At 44.9% G+C, this 22209-nt stretch overlaps 1 protein-coding gene across 9 annotated transcripts in view; it reads left to right on the top strand.

Annotated features, from left to right (window-relative positions):
• The window catches only part of JAKMIP3 (Janus kinase and microtubule interacting protein 3), a 189065-nt gene extending 168328 nt beyond the window's left edge, over nt 1-20737 (top strand). For 8 of the 9 annotated variants that reach the window (XM_074232144.1, XM_074232143.1, XM_074232142.1 and 5 more), the window contains 3 exons: nt 23-68; nt 163-1475; nt 17991-20737. In XM_074232144.1, coding sequence (XP_074088245.1) covers nt 23-68; nt 163-680 — 564 coding nt within the window. In that variant the 3' untranslated portion in view covers nt 681-1475; nt 17991-20737. Of the gene's footprint in view, nt 1-22; nt 69-162; nt 2251-17990 lie in introns of those variants that run through there. The other variant, XM_074232137.1, reaches the window with a different exon arrangement.
• Nucleotides 20738-22209: the final 1472 nt, after the last annotated feature.

The raw sequence follows: 22209 nt of genomic DNA, 5'->3' as shown, positions 1-22209 counted from the left end.
TTGTTTTTATTTTTCTCCTTAGCTTTCATCCTTTGGTCATAGTCCGCCTGGGGACCCAGCCACAAGGGGTGAGTAGGCTCTTCTGACCCAGCTTTTGTTAGACTCAGTCACCAGTCTTACCCAATTTCCTCTTCTTCACCTATTTTTATCTGTATGTTTCAGTTTCCAAAAGAAGTCAGAAAACACCATTCTCCTCTTGGAACAAAATCACAATGGTTTCCAAGACAAAAACTCAAGATGTTAAGACCACAAATTCGGATTTTGTTCCTGAAGACAGAAGAGGATTTATTATCAGTGACCTCCTCCTGGAGTGTCAGGGAGAGAGTAAGGGGGAATTCAAACTCAGTGGAATCTTCTTCGGCGCCTGTTCCTTGGCTGACCGTCTGTTTTCCACGAGCCAGAAACCCAGGAACAGCCTTCAGCTTAGGCTGGAGGGTGGAGTCCTCATTCCAGTTCCAGGAAGAGGTCCCAGGCCCCTGCTATGCAGGGAGTTTCTCTCTCTCTCTCTCTCTCTCTCTCTCTCTCTCTCTCTCTCTCTCTCTCTCTCTCTCTCTCTCTCCCCCTCCCTTTTCTGCTTCTGTACAGAAGTGCCCGCCTCCTGTGCACCATGTTGCACATTTCTGCTAACTGTTTTCACACAAATCTCCAAGGAAGGATTCCAGAAAGAATGGAACCTCTGACTGCCAAGGGTGGGGCAGGAAAAGATGGTAGAGTCATGATGACAGCAAAGGGACATGGGATGTTGCACCAGTCTGGAATTCTCAAGAACACTGGGTAGATGGAATGATGCTCACCCTTTGGTTTGTTAAGTAGCTCCAGCATTCAGCAAGGAAGAAGCCCCCTAGTGCTGGCAGCCCCCAGGTGGTCTCTGACAACTTTGGCTTTGCCTGCATGTCAAGGCTTCCATGATTTTGGCCAAACAAAGCAAGTCTCTTGTGCCCAGGTCCTTAGCTAACAATTCTGTTCCATTTAAATGTGACCTGCATCCTCCAGCCCAACATGCTCCTGTGCCCCTGAGGAAGAGTCTGATGTTGGAAAAAGCAGCACTGATCTAAGGACAAGAACAAGGTGGAATGAACTGGCTCAAAAACATTGGGGACATGAATGAACTCCTCAGGGATGAACAGGGAGAGAACATTGATTAATGAAAGACCTAGCTTGTGTGCAAAAGAGGTGTCCAAGGCATTGTCTGGAGATGCAGGGAGCCAGGAAGAGGTTCCCTCTCTGACCACCCCACCCAACCTCAGTGCCCAAGCAAGTCATAAGCAAAGCCAGTCCCCCAGCTGGATTGGCCAAGGAATGATGATCCAGGTTCAGCAGAGATGGCCCTGTCACATAACTCTCATGTAACAGTCTGTCCCACACCTTTCCTCTGACCCATGTTCCTTCATCTCCCCATGGATCCCTCCAAGAGAGAAACCGTCCTTAGTCTCCCCAGGGATGATGAAGAAACACTGCCAATGAGCCGAGTGAAGGTAAGGATGGAATTAACAGCTAGACCATTTGAAACAGTTGAGTGTGTGTCTGGGCAGGGGAAGGGGAGTGGCAATTAGGGTAAAGTGACTTTCCTAGGGTCACACAACTAGTAAGTGTCAAGGGTTTGAAACGGGATTTTAACTCAGGTCCTCCACATTCCGGGTCAGTGTTTTACCACGTAGCTGCCTGAAATGACTTTTTAATTTTGTAAAAAATATTATCTTGAGTTTTTGACAATGAATTTCTGCATAGGAATTTTCCTAGCTCACAGGGTGAGGAAAGTGACGCTTGTGGAATTTAGGGGACAAAGCAGTTGTCATCCAGTGAGGAACTGTCAGTCCCCTTTGGACCTCTGGTGAAGTTCAGTCCAGCCTCTAGAACCACTCCTCACTAAGCATGTGTTAAGCAGCATTTGACACAGAACTTGTTCCCCTCCTGTGGGGTTCTCCAATCCAAATGATGCCCATGATAGGACAAGTAAATCCTGCATGGGTTTACAAGTCATTTTGAGGAGTAGCTAGGTGACTCAGTGGATAAATTGTCAATCCTGGAATCAGGAGGATCTGAGTTCAAATCCAAATTCTGATACTTACTAGCTGTAGAATCCTGGGCCAGTCACTTCACCCCTATGTGCTTCAGTGACCTCCTTCCCAGAGTTGGTGGGCAGGTCCAATGAAATAAATAACTGGAAAGTGCTGTACATAGGGCCCAGACCAGTAAGCTCTGGGTCAATGCTAACAAGGTAGGAGTTTACATTTCTCATGAATGACATTAAAGCACTCTTTCTTCTCTATTGGTTGTTGAGTATTTTTATCCATTTTGGGAAAACTGCTCATATCTGGTCTATTAAGGAGAATGGGACAGGGAAGAAAATATAGGGAGAAACTGAGAGGGAGAGGAAGGGGGTCAGCCTGAGATCAAGCAGGGAAGAGAGGGCAATCTCTAGAGCTAAAGCCAGGACCAGATCCTCTCTACCACTCTCTGCCTCTCTCTCTCTCTGCTGGTGTTCTCTCTCCTTCCATTTCTCCCTCCTTTTTCTGTGTCTCTCTCTGTGTGTCTCTGTCTCTGTCTCTGTATCTTTGTCTCTTTCTGTGCATCGTTCTCTCTGTCTCTCTGTCTCTGTCTCTCTCTGTCTCTGTCTCTGTCTCTGTCTCTCTGTCTCTGTCTGTCTCTGTCTCTGTCTCTGTCTCTCTCTCTCTCTCTCTCTCTCTCTCTCTCTCTTTCTGCTTCTCTGTCTCTTTAATCCCAATCCAGGTGGCCGCTTGGTGCTGCCATCCAGCCTAAGGACTCTGCCCACTCTCAAGGAGAAATGAATGAGCCAGGCTCATTGTCTGGGACCTGAAAAACCAGCCTCGGAAGTGATTAGAAAGTTGTTGAATGCCAGCTTGCCTTTCTGTGCCACGGGCCCAGAAGGCTGCACCTTGGACAGTTCCTCTGCCTCATATACAGAGAAAGAGGCTCAGCCCTTGGCTGTGGTTCTTGGCCAACCTCATGGCCAAGGCTGCTGGGTTTTTAGACACCATATTTTTGGCAGGTGGAGAGTAGAGACTGGATGTAACTAGCTTCATGAATGAATGAATGAATGAGGAGCATTTTTTAATTTATATGCCAAGGCTGTTTTTTGTATTTATTTATTTTTATATTATTTTATTTCTTCACAACATGCAAAGCTAGTTCAGCATAAATCTTTCTGTAGCTTTTGAGTCCCACATTTTTCTGTCTGCCTACCTCCTGTCTTCCCTCTCCATGACAGTGAGTAGTCTCATATAGATTGTACGTGAACAATTGTGTTTAACACATTTCCATATTCATTGTGTTGTGAAAGAAGAATCAGAACTAAAGGGGAAAAATATGAGAAAGAAAAAAAATGAACATGAGAGAAATTTTAAAAAGTGAGCATAGTCTGCTTTTGCCTGCATTTGAACTCCATGTTTTTCCTCTAGATATAGATGACATTATCCATCCCAGGTCCTTAAGAATCATCCTTAATCACTGAACTGCTGAGAGGAACTGAGTCCATCATAGTTAATTATCTCACAATGTTGCTGTTAACATGGACAGTGTTCTCCTGGTTCTACTCACTCTACTTGGCATCAGAAGAACTAGGGTTATAAATAGAAAGGTGAGATGCCCCACTCTCAAGGGGCTCCCATTCTAATGGGACACAGCACAGAGGAAAAGTCTCAGCTGCCAGCCTGATGTAAAGGTCCTAGGATCCATATCAGGCAGCTACAAAGCAGATGGCCATACCTTTACTTTCATATCATTTTCATAATAAAATGGTATTATCTTCTGGTGATGAACTATTGGACAGGGTCAAGGACTTGGGTAGGAAGGACTTAGCTTCCTGGGGTTTCAGGAACTGCATGCCTGGACTCATCTCTCCAGAGGCTGCTTCCCATTGCAATAGAGATGGGAGTTGTGCTGGGGGCTGAGGTGTGGTGCTGCCACTCCAGGGCCATTGGACTTCTCTGTCAGTCACTGGAAGTTGGCCAACATTGCCATAAGTGGCAATGACCAAGGTGAAAACTATTCCTTTCCTTCTCAAAAATCACTTCATGTGTGGGGGTGGGTGGGTGGGTGGGGAGCGGTTTGACTTCTCATTGTTTCCCACATCCTTCCTTTTTCTTAAGACTGGACTTTTCCATCCAATCCTGAACCTGAGCTTGAGTCTGCCCTTTCATCCCTTCCCTAAGCAGAGTCTTCACTCCTAAGACTAGATCGTTCTGTGAGGTTCCTGTCCCTTGCTTTTTGGACATACCCTCTGTCTGGACAGCCCTGGGCAAAGGCCACTTTATGGTACTCTCAAGATGCCCAGCAGCTGATGAGTGGTGCCACTGATCAGGCCCATGAGGGGTCTGCATGATGAGTTCAACTGCAGGACAAGGGCCTCAAGAAGGCAGCCTCCAAGAAGTCTGAGCACAACTCCCCACCCTGGGGGACTGCTGTCCGACCTTAGATCAATCTCATCTCTCTGGGCCTTGGTCTCTAAAATACCAGGTGGAAGTAGGTGTCTCTGTGGTCCCCTCTACCTAGATCCTCTCCCGTATTGACTCCCAGACTTTTCTTGCCCCAGGTGGACATGAAGCAAATGACAGTTGATGGAATGGGGGAAGTCAAGTACCTGACTTTGAGATGAAGGGATCAAGTCATTGGCTGCAGAGAAAGTACCGGGCAACCTGAGGGTTGTGTGTGTGTGTGTGTGTGTGTGTGTGTGTGTGTGTGTGTGTGTGTGTGTGTGTGGTGGGGGACTAATCTCCTGCTACAGTTCTTTCAGAAGCGTCTGGCTAGGCAAAACTGACAGAGGAGTCATTTGGAGTTAGGTCAGTGAGGCAAGAAGTGCAAGGGGCTGACAAAGGCCCCTGTGGTTGCTGGAGGCCAGGTCTGAGGCAGCCGAGGAAAGCATCAGGTCATGCAAAGGCATAGCTCAGCTGCACGTGGGACCACTCTCACCTTCCTTCTTCCAGCCAAAGTCTCACAAGCTCAGACTGGGAAAGAAGATTCGCTAAAAACCCAAGCGATGGCTTGTTGAGACCCAGGTTTGATAATCACCAGCCCCTTGGCAGGACATGCTGTCCTATCTTCTCTCCAACCCCAGAGTGCAGAGCCTGGACAAGTCTCTGCTGCAACAGAGGTCCAAAGTGGGAGGGAGTCCCCTAGGACTGCTGTCATTTTCTGTCTTTATTGGTATCATCTCTTCTTTTTACAGACTTTTAGCCTTTTGGGAGGCAGGAGGGAAAGGGTGTCTGCTGCCTCAATTCTACCCGGTCCATCCTTCATTCAGCCACAGAAGTGATTTTCTCAAAGTTAAGTCCTGAGCAATCGTATCCTTATTCAGTAAACCCAGTGGCTCTGTCTCCCCTCCAGAATCAAATACAAAATGTCCAGAGACCCTCACCTCCCAGTTATCCCATGAACTAGACCCTTCACCTCTCAGCTCAGGGCATTCTCTTGGACCATTCTGAAGGCCTGAAATGCTCTCCCTCAGCTATTCAGCTCACTGATATCCCTGCCTTTAAGTCCCACTGAAAATCTCACCTCCTAAAGGAAGCCTTCCCAACCCTCTTCCCTTGAGTACAGTCCTTCTGTTCATGGTCTCCTCCTTATCCTGCCTAGAAAAACTGAAGTTCCTATGTCTTCTTACTGAGCAGTCCTGCATCTTCCTGAGCTTCTCTTCTCCTTTACTTTTGATTGAATTAAATGCCCCCTTCTTAGAAATGATGAACTATCCTTCTGTTAAACCCTATAGAGTTCTCACTTTTCATTTAGCAGCTTTCTGTATTTCCCCATCATTTTCATCAAACCAGTCTTAGTGTTTGTAAGTGTTCTGGCCCAGATGAGCAAATGCAGTGCTGTGCACCAGATCTCTGAAAGCTGCCCACTCCTTTTCTGCTCCATTATTACCGACTATGTGTTGACTCAGTTTTCCCTCTAAGTTAGCAACAAACTGTTGAGAGACCCTCTAATCTCTTGACATTAATTCAAAGAGTGATTGATTCTCTGCTTCGTGTGCTAATTTTAATCAAACAATACCAAGAAAACCTAGATGCTCCATCAGCTAGCACCACCCCATCCAGATGTGGAACCACTGATGACAGCAAATGGAGAAGTTTTGAGGATTGTGGACAGGTTCATTTCCTTTGGCAGTGACCTTTCCAGGGAAGAACACATGGACAGTGAGGGACACACACACATACATACATACACACACACACACACACACACACACACACACACACACACACTGCCAGGCTAGCTCACTATTTGGGAGGATACAAAAGAAAATGTGGGAAAGAAGAGATATTAGACTGACTACCAAACTGAAAGTTTACAGAGCCGTGTGCTGACCTCATTGCTGTATGTCTGAGAAATGTGGACATCTACCAGTGCCATGTCAGGAGACAGAATAGATTCCAGGAAAATTCTGAAGTTCACCTGGCAGGAGAAGACACCAGACACTGTGGGTCTTTATTGAGTTAAACTGCCTAGCAGTTACTGCAGAGAGTGCAACTACATTGGACTGGGCATGGGGTTAGAATGCCAAGAAGTAGGGCAAGTGCTCACAGGGGGTCAGAAAAAGCCATATCAGGACCCTGACGATCTCTCTTAAGAGCTGTAGAATTGGGAGCAGCTAGGTGGTACAGTGGATAGAGCACTGGCCCTGGAATCAGGAGGATCTCAGACACACTTGCTTAGCTGTGTGACCTTGGGCCAATCACTTAACCCCATTGCCTTGCAAAACCCCCCAAAAAAGAACTTTAGAATTAGTTTAGAATTAAGATCTCTAGACTGTGAAATCCTGGCACAAGACAGCCAGTATGATAGGCCCTCGTCAGTGAGGGGCTGTGCTCTAAGAGAAGGGTAGAATTGAAGCAGTTCAGAGGAAACATTAGAATAGGCACCCCAGTGCTCCCCCTGTGGTAAAGCATTCCATGTCTGTATTGGTTTGATCAGCCAGAGTCGGACTCACTGCCATTTGTCTCTACCACAGAGGAGTCATTTTGGTCTTCCTTGATAATTAAGGACAAGACCAACGAATGAACCAACCATCCTGTCTAGAACTGACTTTGTTTAGATTTGTTTGCCTATAGTCTCTCTCATTTGATTGGGAGCTCCTGGAGGGCAGGACCTGGCTTCTGTCTCTTCTATGGATAGTGCTTAGCTCTAGTGCCTACTACCCGGTAGCTGCTTAATAAAGCCTGATTGACTGATTGATTTCCCAATAAATCCCCTCACCTACGAAGCCTTCCTGTATAACTAAAGATAAAAAGATAAAAAAGTCTACAAGAAGCAGCTCAGCAAGATGGAACCATCCCCACCTCCACCCGCTTAAGTCTGAGAATCCCTCCTTCCTGCCCTCCCCACCTTCATCTCCTCAGCTTTTCTGCTGGGCCAGGTTTGACCATTCTGCAGCAGCAGCAGCAGCAGCAGCCCATAAGTGGCCCTCCCACAACTCACCACGGAGGCTACTGACCAACTAGACCTTGCATAAGATCATAACTGTAGATGGGATATTAAAGGCCTCTGAACCCAACCTCCTTTTTTTTCAGATGAGAAAACTGAGGCTCAAAGAGGTTAAATATTTGAGGTTGGTTAAATAATTGCCCAGGGTCAAGCAGCCAGTAAGTTTTGAAGATTGGATTTGAAAGCATTCCATCTATCTACTGTGCTACCTTTTTCCTTCCTCCCTTTCTCCCTCTCTTGCTTCCTCCTTCCCTCCCTCCCTCCCTCCTTCCTTCCTTCCTTCCTTCCTTCCTTCCTTCCTTCCTTCCTTCCTTCCTTCCTTCCTTCCTGTTTAAATGCATAAAATAACAAAGGAGGTCAATTGCCTTGAAATCCTTTGATGTAATGTAATGCAATGTAATGAAAGAGAAGAGAACGGCACCTAGCTTAATGCGTTCTAATGCAATATTACATGGCATAATATAACACAGCATGCTGTACGGTGGTGCGTGGGTAAGCTCCTTGGGGGAGGGACCATCTTTTGTCAACCAACAATGGACACCCTCCCTTACACTTTCTTTGTCCTTATTTGTAGCCCTGGTCTATAATAAGTGCTTAAAATGGCTATTTAATGTAGAGCTTATCCGTTAATATGACGGCACACTCAAACCTAGTACAGCATACAGGGTAGAGCACGATATAAATATACAATGCTTACATTATTTGGATATAACATTGTAATAACATCATCAATTCTATATGTGTTTCTATATGTGTTTATGTGTACACATGTGTATGGACACATCTATATTTTGGAGAGAGAAAGGGACAGACAGAGTGACACACACACACACACACACACACACACAGTTTTCTAGATGTAAATAGGTTGAGAATTGAGAATTCCTGGGGCTTAGCGTGTCCCCTGTCCAAACTTCTTCGCAAACAAATGATGATCCTAAGGCCAGGAAGTGCTGAGTGGCTCACCCTGGGCCACATATAGATATACCCCCCCACACACACACACACACATCAAGGAGCAGTCTGAGAATTCACATCCAGGTCCCTGATTCTAAATCTGGTGTTCTTTCCACCCTGGAAGAAGAGAGTATGCCAGAAGTGCCACCTCTGCAGCTTCCCAGAAAGGGCCGATTGAAAGGCTCCTCTGGACTCTCTCTCATAGCACCTCAGCCATCCCCCTAGGCTGAGGAGGAGGGTGGATCATCATTCCCCTTAGCTGGGTCTCTTTCTATAAAGACCCCATTTCTCTTGGGTTGGCTTATTAACATTCACTTGGTCTTTTTCTGAAAAGCTCAGTGCTTGACCTCTGGAGGGCTGCCGAAGTCTAGGGCCAAGGGCTTCATTAGCATTTCAAAGCCCCCTCACAGCTGGGTAGCTCCCCCCCCCCCCCCCCCAGCCCTTGGGGCCAGCTCCATCTGTCTTGGCCTCCCAGGATGGCTCTGGTTTCTCTGCTGTCACATCTCCCCTGGCAGTAGTCTGAAGGGGCCTGGGCAGTGGGGAAGCATGATGTCTCCATGGAGGTTGGGGGAGGGATGTTGAGTCTCAAATCCATTTCTAATCCCTGCTTTGCACCCTCAGCAATCTGAAGCACCTTTGGTGGTCCAGGACATGGAATCACCGGATCTGGGGTCTCTGAGCCCCCCCATCTCCTGGTAAAGGTTTAGTCCTTCCCAATCGAGTCTGGCGGACTCCTCCCATCAGCTCTTAAAGGCCTTGGCTGTCTTGAAGTTCCCCTCTCATTACTCCCATAAAACACTTCCAGTGCCAGCCCTCTCCCCGGCTAGATGTGGTTCAGCCTCAGGTGGATGGACACATCTGGCCTGGGTGCTCACACTGAAGTAAAAGCTGATGGCCAGTGTTAGCAGAAAGGGCCCTGACAGGACATGCAGGTCCCAGGAGGCTTCTATGGAGAAGTGTTATTTGTGCTGGGGATAAGGTGGATGGCTGATGGAAAGAGCCCTGGCTCTGAAGTCCAGGGACCTGGGTTCCAATCCCATGTCTTATAGTACTCAGTCACCCATTTCCTCCTCAAAGGTGGGGCTTAACCTCCATGGCCTCTGAGAGTCCTTTCAGCTGAGGATCCAGGACTGGGGACATAGAGGGAGAGGAGCAGGCATCTCCCCCATGGGACTTTGCTCCTGTTCCATTCTCTGAAGAGCTTGTTGGATTACAACTTCTGACACTGAATGGATCGGCACAGCTCTACTCATGCCTCCAAACCCTGGCCTGAGGCTCCTCATGGCTCCTGGTGACAGGAGCCCTACCCCTAGCCAAGGTGACAGAGAACTCTGGATGGACAATCCTGTGGCCTCTAATTGGGCTCAGTATCTGATATGGGATGAGCCTTGAATTTGAAACCAGAGGACAAGGAGGCTGGTGTTGTGACCTTGAGCAAGTCCTTTCCTCTTTCTGACACATCTCAAGAGTCTGCTCCAATTTATTAAATGGATTTCAGGGCTCTTCTCTGTATAGTGGTGTGAGAAGAGGTGGTTTTTAAAATGCCTTCAGCTGGGAACTCGGTGATCCTGGAGTCTCCCAGCAAAGCTGACAGCTCACCAGTGGCTTATTGTATAATGATTTTATGGTTGAAAGTGGCAGAGTCAAAAGGACATGGCTTTGAAGTCAGGAAAAGCATCAAATCCCCCCTCGGATTCTTACTAGCTGGGTGACTTGACCTTTAAGCCTCAGTTTCTACATTTGTAAAATGAGGATAATAATGCTTGTGCTGCCCACAAAGCAAGCTGTCATGAGGATCAAGTGAGACCACAGAGATAAGAAGGGTTTTCAGGGGGCCTGGGGCTAATCCTTTCCTTAAACCCCTCCTCTATCATCCAGACAACAATATAGCTGTGGTGGGGGGGGTGGCTTTTGAATCCTCTTAATTATAATTCATGTAGGACTCTGGACTAGCCTTTCCATTGAGGTTGCTTCTGTTTCTAGAGGCCTGGCTTCAGTCTTTGTCTGACCCTGAGTTCTAAGCCCTGGCTCTTACACTTAAATGGAAGCAGGATGATGCCTGCAGAGCCCAAGGATGAATGTTCAATGAACCCTGCTCTGGTCCCAAAGCAGGTTTGAGCCTGGAGAAGGTCAGACATAATGGTGCTTGGGCTGAGTCTGAAATGAAAAATGAAGGGTTGAACAGTTCCTAGAGAGCACAGTCCCATGCATATTTAATAGGGGGTGGGGAATGAACCTAGCACTGGCTCACCAGATTTACAGCTCAAAGGTACCTCAGGGAACCTCTTATTCAACTGCCTCACTGTTCAGGGGGAACAGAGAACTGACAGGGGTGGGGGATGGACCCAGGAGCCCAGGTAGACATTTTGGTAATGGGAACCTTCCCTATGCAGGTCTAGTGGAGAGTCTTGGGTGTGCCCAATTGGGTAAAGTGCACACCTCAGAATCTAGGCTTAAATGTGACCTCTGCTCATCATTTTTACCAGGGGATGAGACCCTAGCAAACAGATAATAAGCCCAACTAGGTCTTGTAGGGAAAGAGAGCAGAGAGAAGCCAAGCAAGAACAAAGAGATGAAGCCCAGGAAGGTCTACCAACAAAGGAAGATGATTTCCAATCAGCTTTTAAAAGTTGAGCTAAGCTGGTTTTATTTCAAGGATTTTTCTTCTTTTTAATATTTTTCTTTTTCCAACCACATGTCATGAAAGCTTTTCAACATTCATCCACCTGCATATTTATAAGTTACACATTTTCCCATCAGCTTCCCTTTCCATCTCTCCTCCCCACCCCTGTGGCAAACAGTGCAGGAAGAGTTGTATTTGTACATTCATGTTCAACATGCCCATGTATTAGTCACTCTGTGTATGAGGAATAAGGCCCAAGGGAAAAGAAAGAAAATGTTGGTATCGGAAGGAAAAACAGAAGAGAAGTTTTTTAAGTGAACATAGTATCCATTTGGATTCTGTGGTTTTTGTTGTAGGCTTTCCCCCATTTTACCCTCTGGAAGAGGATGGCATTGTCCACTGTCGAGTACCTTAATCAAGACCCATCATTCCCCTAAGGCTGAGGCTGTACTGTCTATTGGGCCCCAGCAGCGGGGAGAGCCTTTAGCAGGCTCTGAGAAGGCTGCACTAGAAAAGAACTTCACCCCCTTGTAAGCCATGGCACAGAGACTCAGCTAATGCAATGATACAGCCCCAGGTCTTCTCCCTTCCTCTCCCTCTGACTTTTCTTCCCTAAAGGCAGTGTCTGATCTCTCCACTGCCACCCTTCTCTCTGCTGGTCCTCTTCTGTCATCACCCGTGTTCCTCCACATGGTCATGGCATCTCTTGCTCTCTGCCCTATTGCCACCAGCCCTCCTGAGCTCTATTCTTCACTGCCTAGTGTAAGGGGAAATTCGACATTCCTGGGACATTTGGAGGCCCTGTTCCTCTCTTGGCTCCTGAGTTTTTCTCATCTTTCTGAACTTCCACAAGTTTCTTCTCTTCTTGGGCCTCTTCTGGGAGATGAGACCTTTGGGCTACATGATGTCCTTCGGGAAGTACTCCCTTGTGACCTGAAGCATCCTTTAAAAAATTAAACCTGGAATTTCCTGCTTGTGTTTAGCCAGACTTGTAGGGAAGGTCTCATGATGAGACAGTTCCTCAAACTCCTCAGTTTGGACAGTTCCCCAAGGCCCTGCTGGTTGGACAGATACCCAAAACCCTTAGGTTGGACAGTTCCTCAAGGCCCCTCAGGTTGGATAGTTCCCCAAGACTCCTATTGGCTGCTTTGGTGGCTTGATTGCTTTGTATGTTTTCATCCAGGCAGATTTGTGATTTTATTGCTGTTGGGGAGTTCCCTGGAAGGAATATTTCTTTTTACCAGTGATTAATGATCCAGACCTTCCAAGTACCCTGGCAAACTAAGCAGTGCAGAGATTTGTCCAGGGTCACCCTGCCCACATGCCACCTGGATGGTGAGCTGCTTCCTCAGTCAGACTTCACAGGCATGATGGAGCTTTGCTCTAAATACTGTCCTTCTTCATTAGGGACAAATAACTGAGCTTCAGACCTAATAATCAAGAATAAAAAGTGAACTGGGAAACTCCCATATCCCACACTTCTTCACTCTTCAAGGACATAGTTCCCCTGATGGTGATGACTTCATTGTATGTCTGAAGTGGGTAAAGGATGAGATTGACTTGGTGTCTGAAGTCATATTCCTGCTTGAGCTGGACAGGCTCAAGAATGAACATGAAATCTTCCCAGGGTAAAAATGGGCTGGAGGAAATGAGACAGAGAAACTTTGGGTCTTGGGGCTTCAGAAAGAGCCTAAGGGAAGACATTCCACCTTCAGAAAAATCTGGTCATAGTCCCTCAGGAATAAAGGGGGTGGTGGTGTATTTGTGTGTGATCTGGTAGTTTCCTAATTTGACTAGTTATTCCTGAAAAATTCAATGTCTTTTACCTGCTTAAGGAACATGGACTGTCAGGGCAAAGTCTTTCTTTTATCCCTACTGCTAGCTGTCTTCCCTCCTGTAAATCCTAAAAGCCTTTTTCTCAGTGATCATCTTCCTGGATGATGCAGCCTTTGGCATTAATGGCCAACCTTTGTCCATGGAAATTTTCTCCTCACTGGGTCTCCAGGACACTCCTTTCCTCCTATTCCCAGGACACTCCTATTCCCTTGATGACCACTCTTTTCTCTCTACTTTGTTGAATCTTTAGCAGGATCTTGGTCACTATCCATGGATGGTACCAAGGCTGTGTTCCAGGTCATCTATACTCCCAATGATTTTACTTGGCTATGTCATCAGTTCCAGGGATTTCAGGGCTCATTTTTAGGCAGATTATCTTCCTCACATTATTTCTCTACTAAGCACCTCCAACATCTCAGACTGCATATCCTATAGACATTGTGAACTTGATATACCTAAAATTGAGCTCATTAGCTTTTGCTCCAAACTCTACCCCTTTTCTGACTTCTTTATTCCTGTTTCATCCCCCTTGTTCAATCCATTACCTAGGTCCATTAATTTTAACTTCATAACTTCTCTTACAAGCTGTTCTTCCCTGTACTGTCTCACACCGTGGAAGGCCTTTATTGACTTACTAGTTGAGAGTGAGTGTATCTACTCCAGGCCATTCTCTGCTCACCTGGGAAAGCACAGCTGTGACCATGTTACTCTTCTAGTCAACAAATTCAAGTGTCTCTGAATTGTTCCAAGATCAAATATAAAATCTTTCAGTTGATTTTCAGCACCCTTCAAAATCTGACCTCCAGCCTATCCGACTCCCGCCCCCATAGTCCTTCCTAATCTGTTACCCCCAGTCTTTCACAGTCTGCTCTACCCCACGTCCCTTCATACTCTACTTTATCTGCCCCACCATAGCCCTCCACAATAGGTTTCCCCCAACAGCCATCTTGCCATCTCTCCCTTGAGTCTTTCACAAATCCCCTCACTCCCGCAACCCTCCATGAACCCTGTGGGCATTTATTGGATCCGAATTAATCATCAGTTAGCCCTTCACTTCGCAGACGAGGGAACTGAATTTCAAAGGAGAGATGTTAGTATTTATTGTTGTTTTGCCCAGAGCCTAAGCCTGGAGCCACTCACATACCTGATACTCAATAGATGTTTGTGGGGTGTAACGGAACTCCTTCACTTTATAGATCAGCAGATTTAATTTCTTCAAACTATTGTCATATGTTCCCTTTTCTTGCTACTGACAAACTGTAGCTCAACCTGACGGTATCTCTACATCTTCATCAACAGCTGAGACTCATAGCATTAAGTGGTCTTCTTGCATATGACCCAATTCCATATTTAATAACTGGATTTTTAACCAATTCTAATGATATTCTGTCACCTACTTCTTCTAGCACATTTAACTTGCAGGGGAAGCCTGGCTTGTCTGCTGGAGGATGGCACTTTATTAGCGAAACTAAAATTTCAAATTAAATTGGTAACTTTGGAAAGAGGCGTTTTGGTGGAATAATTACATCAGCAGTTGGACTATAGGAAGTTGAGAAGCTGAAATACATATTGTAGGTGGCCTTCTCAATCAATTTTTTGCTATAGAGTTAATAAGAGATATAGGAAGACAGTGTTGATGGAAGGATTAAGTGGGTTTTTGAGGATAGAGGAAGACAACTTTATAGATAGTAGGGAAGGAGAAATTGAAGATAAATGAAAGCATGGAAATGACTTGGGTGGCAATATTTTGAAGAAGATATGATCGAATGGTAGAGGGGTTTGACTTGGTGTTGAGAAGGGCCATCTCTTCATGCAAGACAGGAGTGAAGGAAGATATTGTGACAGAAGACATCGGAGTGATATGAGATGAGGAAGAGGAAAGAAGAGAGAATTTTCAGGGAATTGTTTCATTTTTCCCGTAAAACATGGAGTAAAATTCTTAGCTGAGAGGGTAGGAGGAAGGGGGCCTTTAGGAAGCTTGAGGAAGAATGATAAAGTTTAGCACTGCTACTGTGGCTTGTGAGATAGTTCATTGATAAGGGATGAATAAAATGATTAATTAGCAGCAGTGAGTGCTCAAGAATTCATGGAGGACCTATCAGCAGAATGGCTGCATGATTTTCTCCACCTTTATTCAATAGCATATGTATAGGGGCAAAGGTGACATATAGTAGTAGTGATCCAAGATTGAGGCTTGGAGGGTTCAATCACCAATTTGAAAAAGGAGTGAGTGATTCAAAAGAAGAAGACAGTGTAGAGTTGAACTGGCTCATCAGAGTTTCAAAATAAAGAAAAAGGAGAAACTGGTTATTGCTGGAGAGATGGCTTAGAGAGAATTGGAAGGTCAAAGCTTTGAGGTTACAATGTAGATGAAGAGTAAAGTTTGATGAATGATTGCAGAGAGAGAAGTCAAAAAGTGAAAAAAATGGGATCAGAGAAGAGAATTTCAGAGTTTGGGAACAGAAAGGTGAATCATTTGTTATTATGATAAGCTTAAAGATATGATCATCTTTTTGTGTGATTGGGGTAGGATGAAGGAGTAGGTCATGAGAAACAAATAGATTGAGGAAAGGAGTAGTTACAGTGTTTGAGGGAATGTCGATGTGAATGTTTTTAAAATTGATATTTAATTTTTCAATTACATGCTATGATAGTTTTTTTTTAATATTTATCCATTTGCATATTTATCAGTTACACATTTTTCTAACAACCTCCATTCTCTCCCCTCTCCCCTGGCCAGCAAACAGTCTGGTAAAAGTTGTACATATACATTTGTGTTTAACATATTTACATGTTAGTCATTTTGTGTAAGAGGAATTAGGACTAAGGGAAAAGAAAGAAAACTATGAGACAGGTAGAAGAATCATAAGAGAAGTTTTTGAAAAGTGAACATGGTATACATTCAGATTCTATGGTTGTTTTTCCCCTCTGGATGTGAATGGCATTGTCCATGATATGTCTCCTAAAGTTGTCCTTGATTTTTGAACTTCTGAGAGGAGCTGCATCTATCATAGATCAACTTACAATCATGCTAATGTGTACAATGTTCTCTTGGTTCTGCTCCTTTCACTTAGCATCAGTTGATGTAATTCTTTCCATACTTCTCTAAAGTCCAACCACTCATTGTTTCTTAAAGAATCATACTACTCCATAATATTCAAATACCCTAACTTGTTCAGTCATTCCCCAATTGGTGGATATCCCCTCAATTTCCAATTCTTTATCACTACAAAAAGAGCTGCTATAAATATTTTTTGAACATGTGATACTTTACCCATTTTTTATGAATCCTTTTGGATATAGGCCTAGTATTGGAATTGCTGGGCAACTGTTCTTTGGGCATAGTTCTGGATTGCTCTCCAGAATGGTTCGATCTGTTCACAACTCCACCAGCAGTACATTGATGTCCCAGTTTTCCCACATCCTCTCCCACACTGATCTCAGTATGTATGTATGTTGAAGCCCCCAAGAATCAGGACAGAAATTGAGGAGAAAAAATTGTGAGCCATATTGTTGAAGAAGGAAGGTGAATGTCCTGTAGGTCTGTAAACAATAAAAACCAGAATTTTGATTGGCTAGGATATGTGTTCTTTGAGAAACTTGGATACAAAGAGGACGATTGTGTCTCCATGTGGAGACAAAGTTTCCTAACCCACTGGAGTTTTCTGAGTGGATTGAGATGCCTTCAGGGATTGTGGTCTCTGCATTTCTGGGTGACTTTCAAATAAAGACTGCATGTGTACTGGTCATGAGCATTGCAGAAGACATTCTTGGGTTAGATGATTTTTGCAGGACCTCCCAATTCATATTCTGGGAAGTTATGACACACTCATTTCTATAATCTTCTAGAGGAAGCTTTATCCTGCTTAATCCAATTGGATTAGAATTCCCTATAATAACAAACACAAAACTGGTTTGATTTTTTTTCTTATTTCCATCAATATTTTGACAACTTTCTTTGAGACTGCATAGCTAATTCTTCTTCAAATGAAAAATGGGGTGTGGGGGGAAGGGAATTTGTCATTATGACTCCATTATTTAGCAGTTTCTGAGCCTTACTTCTCTGTACTCATTGGCTGGAGAAAAATCCACTTCTTCATCATTATCCATGTTTCCCATCTATGGGAAGAATGAAAAGCTATGAAATGATTTCTGCATTGCAAGGATTAAATGAGAAGAAAGTGAAAATTAAAGCCAAGTGCAGCCTTTGAAGGCATGGAATTTATGTTAACAATGATCTGTCAGTTTATGTGTGTATTAAATCTTTTTTAAATGGTCACCATCATTTTTTAAAGGAGAGAAAAATGACTCCCTTGTGATCTCAGTTGATTTCCCCAAGAACACATGGTAGCTTTTGCCATTTGCTATGCCTAGTTCCATACTGCTTTCTGGAGGAGAAAGTCCTTATGCTGAGTCAGCTGGAAACAGCCTTACCAATTAACCATTCCCCTTCTGTATTAGTGCTAAAATAATAACAAAGAAAGATTGCAGAAAATGCCATTGGTGTTTGTGGGAGCCAACTGGACAGACTTCTTTATTTTGAAAAGTTACCATTATCTGAAATTGTGAACATAAGTATGACTTGGTATTATGCAGGCTGTTGTGAGTCTCAGCACATGATGATGATCATTCTTTCTTTGTTTCACTCTTTCTTTTTTCTTCCTTTTTTTTAACATTTTAATTTATTATTTATTTTAGCATTCTTTTCTTTTTAAATGTTGAGTTACAAGTTCTCTGCCTCCTTCCCATCCTTTTCTCTACCCACTTAGAAGGCAACAATCAATTAAACATGTGTAATTCATGCTATATAGACATATGTACATACATATATTAGTCACATTTCCCCCCAAAAGCAAGAAAAATAAGGTGAGTTTATGTTGCTCATTGATTTTGATCTCTGTACCATTGGGATTATTTTTACCCTGACTCTCTTCAAGACCTTCAGAGAAAATATTACTGGAAATATTGGCCACTAATGATCATTGTGAATTATGAGTTATGTGCAGTGAAATACAAGCTTTTTCTGGGCATTTTCACAAAGCTCTTCTCATCTTAATAAGCATCAAGTAATTTTCATTTTATACTAATTTTTTTTACACTAAAAACAATACCTTTTGTTTCAATTCTTTTGCAGAGCCAAACCAGCAAGTTGATGCCTCCCTCTCCTTCTGGGTATGGCTTCCATTCCAAGTCAGTTGCCATGATCTATCTCCTGGGGATTGCTGCTGTCCCACCCCCACCCCCCTCAAACTTGGAGGAACTATCACATGTTGGAGATGGCTCCTTTTCCATACTGACATCCTTCATCAGTTTGACAATGTAGGTCCCACTGTGGTTTCTTTGTGTGGGATCTATTTTAGTGAAGCCAGAAGACCACATATGGATGTTAAGCTTTAAAAAAAAATCATGTGGCAGTTGGAACTTTTGGTATTTAGCATGTGATAGAGTGCAGATCATTGAGACTTTTGAATAGACAAGGAAAGAAAGGCAAACTGCATGAATATGTGGCGTTTAAGTTGGGGAGTAGTGAGGGGGGGAGAAGATTGAGTTGCCTGAAAATGTTGGATGTGAAATGTCTCAGTATTGGAAACAGTTTTCTGCTCATGGTATGAAGATCGACAGGAACTGGTTAGGGTTGGAATTTTCGGGGTTGTATCAGAGGGAAATTTGCTGGCCCCTGCCTGCACCGAGGCTTGAGATGAGTCTTTTTTGGTGGACACAAGAAAATGACCTGGACTATTAACAGGTCCATAGATGAGAAGGGCCCACACCTTTTGGTTACCATTCAACACAATTTCTCACCCCATGACAAATTGCTTTCTGCTGTGAGTGCTTTCAGAAGTGCTCTTGATGTCATAGTTTCTGATTTCAAGCTTCAAATATCCTGGAATCCTTAATGTCCCAGTAGGTTGGATTCCAATCACTATATCAGCCTCTCATATTTGTTTTGCTTAAAGCTACGATGAATGCTATTCCCTTTGAAGCTGAGCCACTCTGAAACCCTAGGATTGAAATGCAATGGAATGTACTATGCAGGCATTTTGAAATAGGCCTTAAATTCAACGCCCACCAGGCAGCCCTAGTTTTCTTCTAGGAGCCCAGGTGCTTCACTGCTGCTATTTGCTGATTCACTGTGGGTCTGTATGAGAGCGTGTGCTGCCCTAACAGTGTCGACATGTGTTTGAAGTAAGCTGAAGTGCATTTCATTTTTCTTTACCTGGACCATGGTTTTGCATGTTGTAGATATGTCTAAAATACTCCCTTCTCCTGCCCATAAACTGCACCCCATAAGCATAACTTTTTTTAAAAAAAATGTACACTGTATAGGAAAGAGAAGCATGTAAATAAGTCTTGATACTTACAAAAATGTCATTGTTTATATGTAAAAAAAGTGTGTATATAGATAGAAAAGGAAAAAAAAAAGGCTGGTTGAATGTTTTCAGAGAATAGCGCCCCTACGTGAAGGCTGATAAGTGACCACTCTGGATCTCTTTTGGGGTCACTTGGCCTGTCACCTACAGCCTCTTCTGTTGCCCATTATACTGATTTCACTGCATTCATTTTTGTGAGGTGTCATTTTTACTCAGGGCTATAAGCCCTTTCTTTTAGTCTTATCCTCCAAACACGAGATTTTTCAGGGGAAGGATTTTAGGTTAAATGCAGGTTCTACACAGACCTTTCTTTGAGCAACAAGTATTTCCAAATCAGGGTGCATCTACCATATCCTCATCTTTTTACTTAATATTCAAAGGCAGGAGGAGCTGGATTGACATTTCTCTTCCCTTCTCCATTACATGCTCACACCTCTGAAACGATTACTAATCTATTACGTGTTTTCTTTGGGAACTTGAGAAACCCATGCCAGTGCATTTCTTCTCAACAGAATTCCTGAAGAGATGCTAATGTCATCAGAACTATTTTCTTAAGAAAAATGAACTACACACTCATTATAGTTTTTATCCTCATGCTATGTTGAGAGTTCAAACAACAATGTGTCTTCCTGAGTTTGTCTAAACTAAAGCCCCCTTAAACTGTGGCATCATTTGTTGATGACTGGGGTAGTTCAGATCTGTACTTTGAGTGAAGCTGGTGAAGGCCTGTGGCTAGAATTTAAAGGACCCCCTCTAGTTATATCTGGCCCTGTGTGCCTTACATAGCTCATTAGCAGAGTTCCTGGTAGTTAGGAATCTGCCTGGGGGTCTCTCTCTCTCTCTCTCTCTCTCTGTCTCTCTCTCTGTCTCTCCACTTCTTTCTCTCTATCTCCCATTTTCTTCCCCCCCAATGGCAGTTTAAAAACAATTAAAATTGTCACCATCATGGAAACCTTAGGAATTAGCATATGTTCCAGCCCATAAATGAGGGACTTAGTTTAAACTCAGGAAATCATAGTATGAACAAATGTATTACATTATGGTTTTATTGACTACCTTTAAAAAAGCTTTATTGTACATTTATGCAAAATATGAGTTATAGCTCTTGCTTTCTCATGACAAATATGCCATGACTTACTTGCATTTTCTTGGGTAATATCTTAATAACCCCATCCTGCATATATAATTGTTTAGCGCTATGACTGTAATTTGCAGGTCTAAAAGAGGACTGGGTGTTGACCAACTACAAAATTTTACACATATTTTTGTATTGTGATTCATATGATATATCTGAGAATTTCTATTCATTTGTAAAATAATAAATTATTGCAAACTTTTTAATAAAAAAGCTTGAAATTTTTAAAGCAGCAGAGAAGTTTCCTACCCCACTGCCTGGGAGGAAGGAGTTAGTAACTGATCAGTTTGATCAACCACGGAATAACTCTTCCTTCTGTATTTCAGTGACCTATCTAATAACAAAGTTTTTTGAGTTGGCCAGGATGATGATCTGAGTCTTCTCCAGATCACAATGAGCAATGTGAAGAGACCAGATCCACAGAATCAATACTGAAGCAGTGGTATAACCAGGAGAAAGCACCCTGTGGCTGGGGTCAGCGGAAGGTCCCCCTCAGTCATCTTCTCTGGTCATGGAGCTATTATTAAATCCCTCTCAGAACCACCCCCCCCACAATTTTCCTGACGCTAAAGTAGTTCTCCTAATTAGGAAAGACAGTTCGAAATAAGTTGCCATTGCATCATGTGGCCAGACGTGTGAGTATCATGGCATTATACTGAATCACAATGGGTAAGTTGGGGTGAAGAGCTTCATTTTCTTTGTATGGAACACGGAAGGTAAGGGGATCCCAGAGGCTGTAAAGTTAACAGCTGAATCTGCTTTTCCCCAGAGCCCAGGGGATTGGGGCTGTGTGAATGCCTTTAATCTAAAGCATTATCTTAATGTTGGAATGATACTCATCACTCCACACCCCCAAGATCAACTTTCCCTAAGCCCAGGGAGACGATGGAATCATGCAACATGCCATGATGTTTGATGACCATGGTAAGACCCTTGGCGGGGGCATTTTAAGGAGTAACCTCCAACACCAGTACTCAGACCCAGACCTTGGGCAGGTCCCATCCACCTACCCAGAAGCCCATCTGGAACCCAAACTTTGGCCTTGGGCAGTCAGCCTACGGCTGGAGGATGCCAGAAGGATCCATTGCCTTTCCCAGAAATTATGCAGTGGAGTCGGGGTGCACAATTCCTAGGAATGTAGGGGCTGTAGAAGGCTTGCCAGGGTTTCTCCAGCTCCCCGCCCCACGGGCAAAGGGAGACGAGCGGTCTTCCAGAAAAGTGGCAGGCGCGTGCCCCCTCCCCTGGGGCATCTGGGCGGGCCTCCGGCTCTCCCGGGCTGGGTGGGCCGAGATCAGCACCAGAAGCCGGACAGCTCCGCGGGCTTCAGCCGCCTGGGAGACCTCGGGAGTCCCCGGGAGGCCCTGGCCGGGCGCAGGGGCAAGGGGCACCCGGGAGCCCGCCTCCGGCCGCCCCATGGCCGAGGGGCGAGGAGCTGGGGCGCCGGCCCGCCTCGCTGCCCCGGGCTCGGGCAGCAGCCCCGGAGGCCGACGGAAGCCCGACAGCGTGTTCTGCAGCGTGGAAGACGCCTTTGGCAGCAAGACGCTGACCTTTGCCAAGAGCAGCGGCCGCCCGAGTCCCAGCAGTGCCCCCGGGGCCAACGAGGAGGGCGCAGGGCCCTGGGAGCCCAGCGCTGCTCCCGCCCAGCCCCAGGTAGGGGCACGCCGGCTGGCACCCGCTCCACTGACCCGAGGGAGCCTTGCTGGAGGGACTGGGGAAGGACCCAGGAAAGCCCTGAAGGCCGAGGCCAGGGCCGGAGACCCGGGACGGCTGGGGGCTTGGGCGGGGGGAGAACCAAGATGGGCAAATGGAGGAGCCCCCGCAGGCGGGGGGCGAGCGACCGAGGGAGG

Source organism: Macrotis lagotis, chromosome 4 (assembly GCF_037893015.1).
Source record: "Macrotis lagotis isolate mMagLag1 chromosome 4, bilby.v1.9.chrom.fasta, whole genome shotgun sequence".
NCBI lineage: Eukaryota > Metazoa > Chordata > Mammalia > Peramelemorphia > Peramelidae > Macrotis > Macrotis lagotis.
The sequence above is the reverse complement of the archived record's forward strand: the minus strand, read 5'-3'. Positions and strand labels throughout refer to the sequence as shown.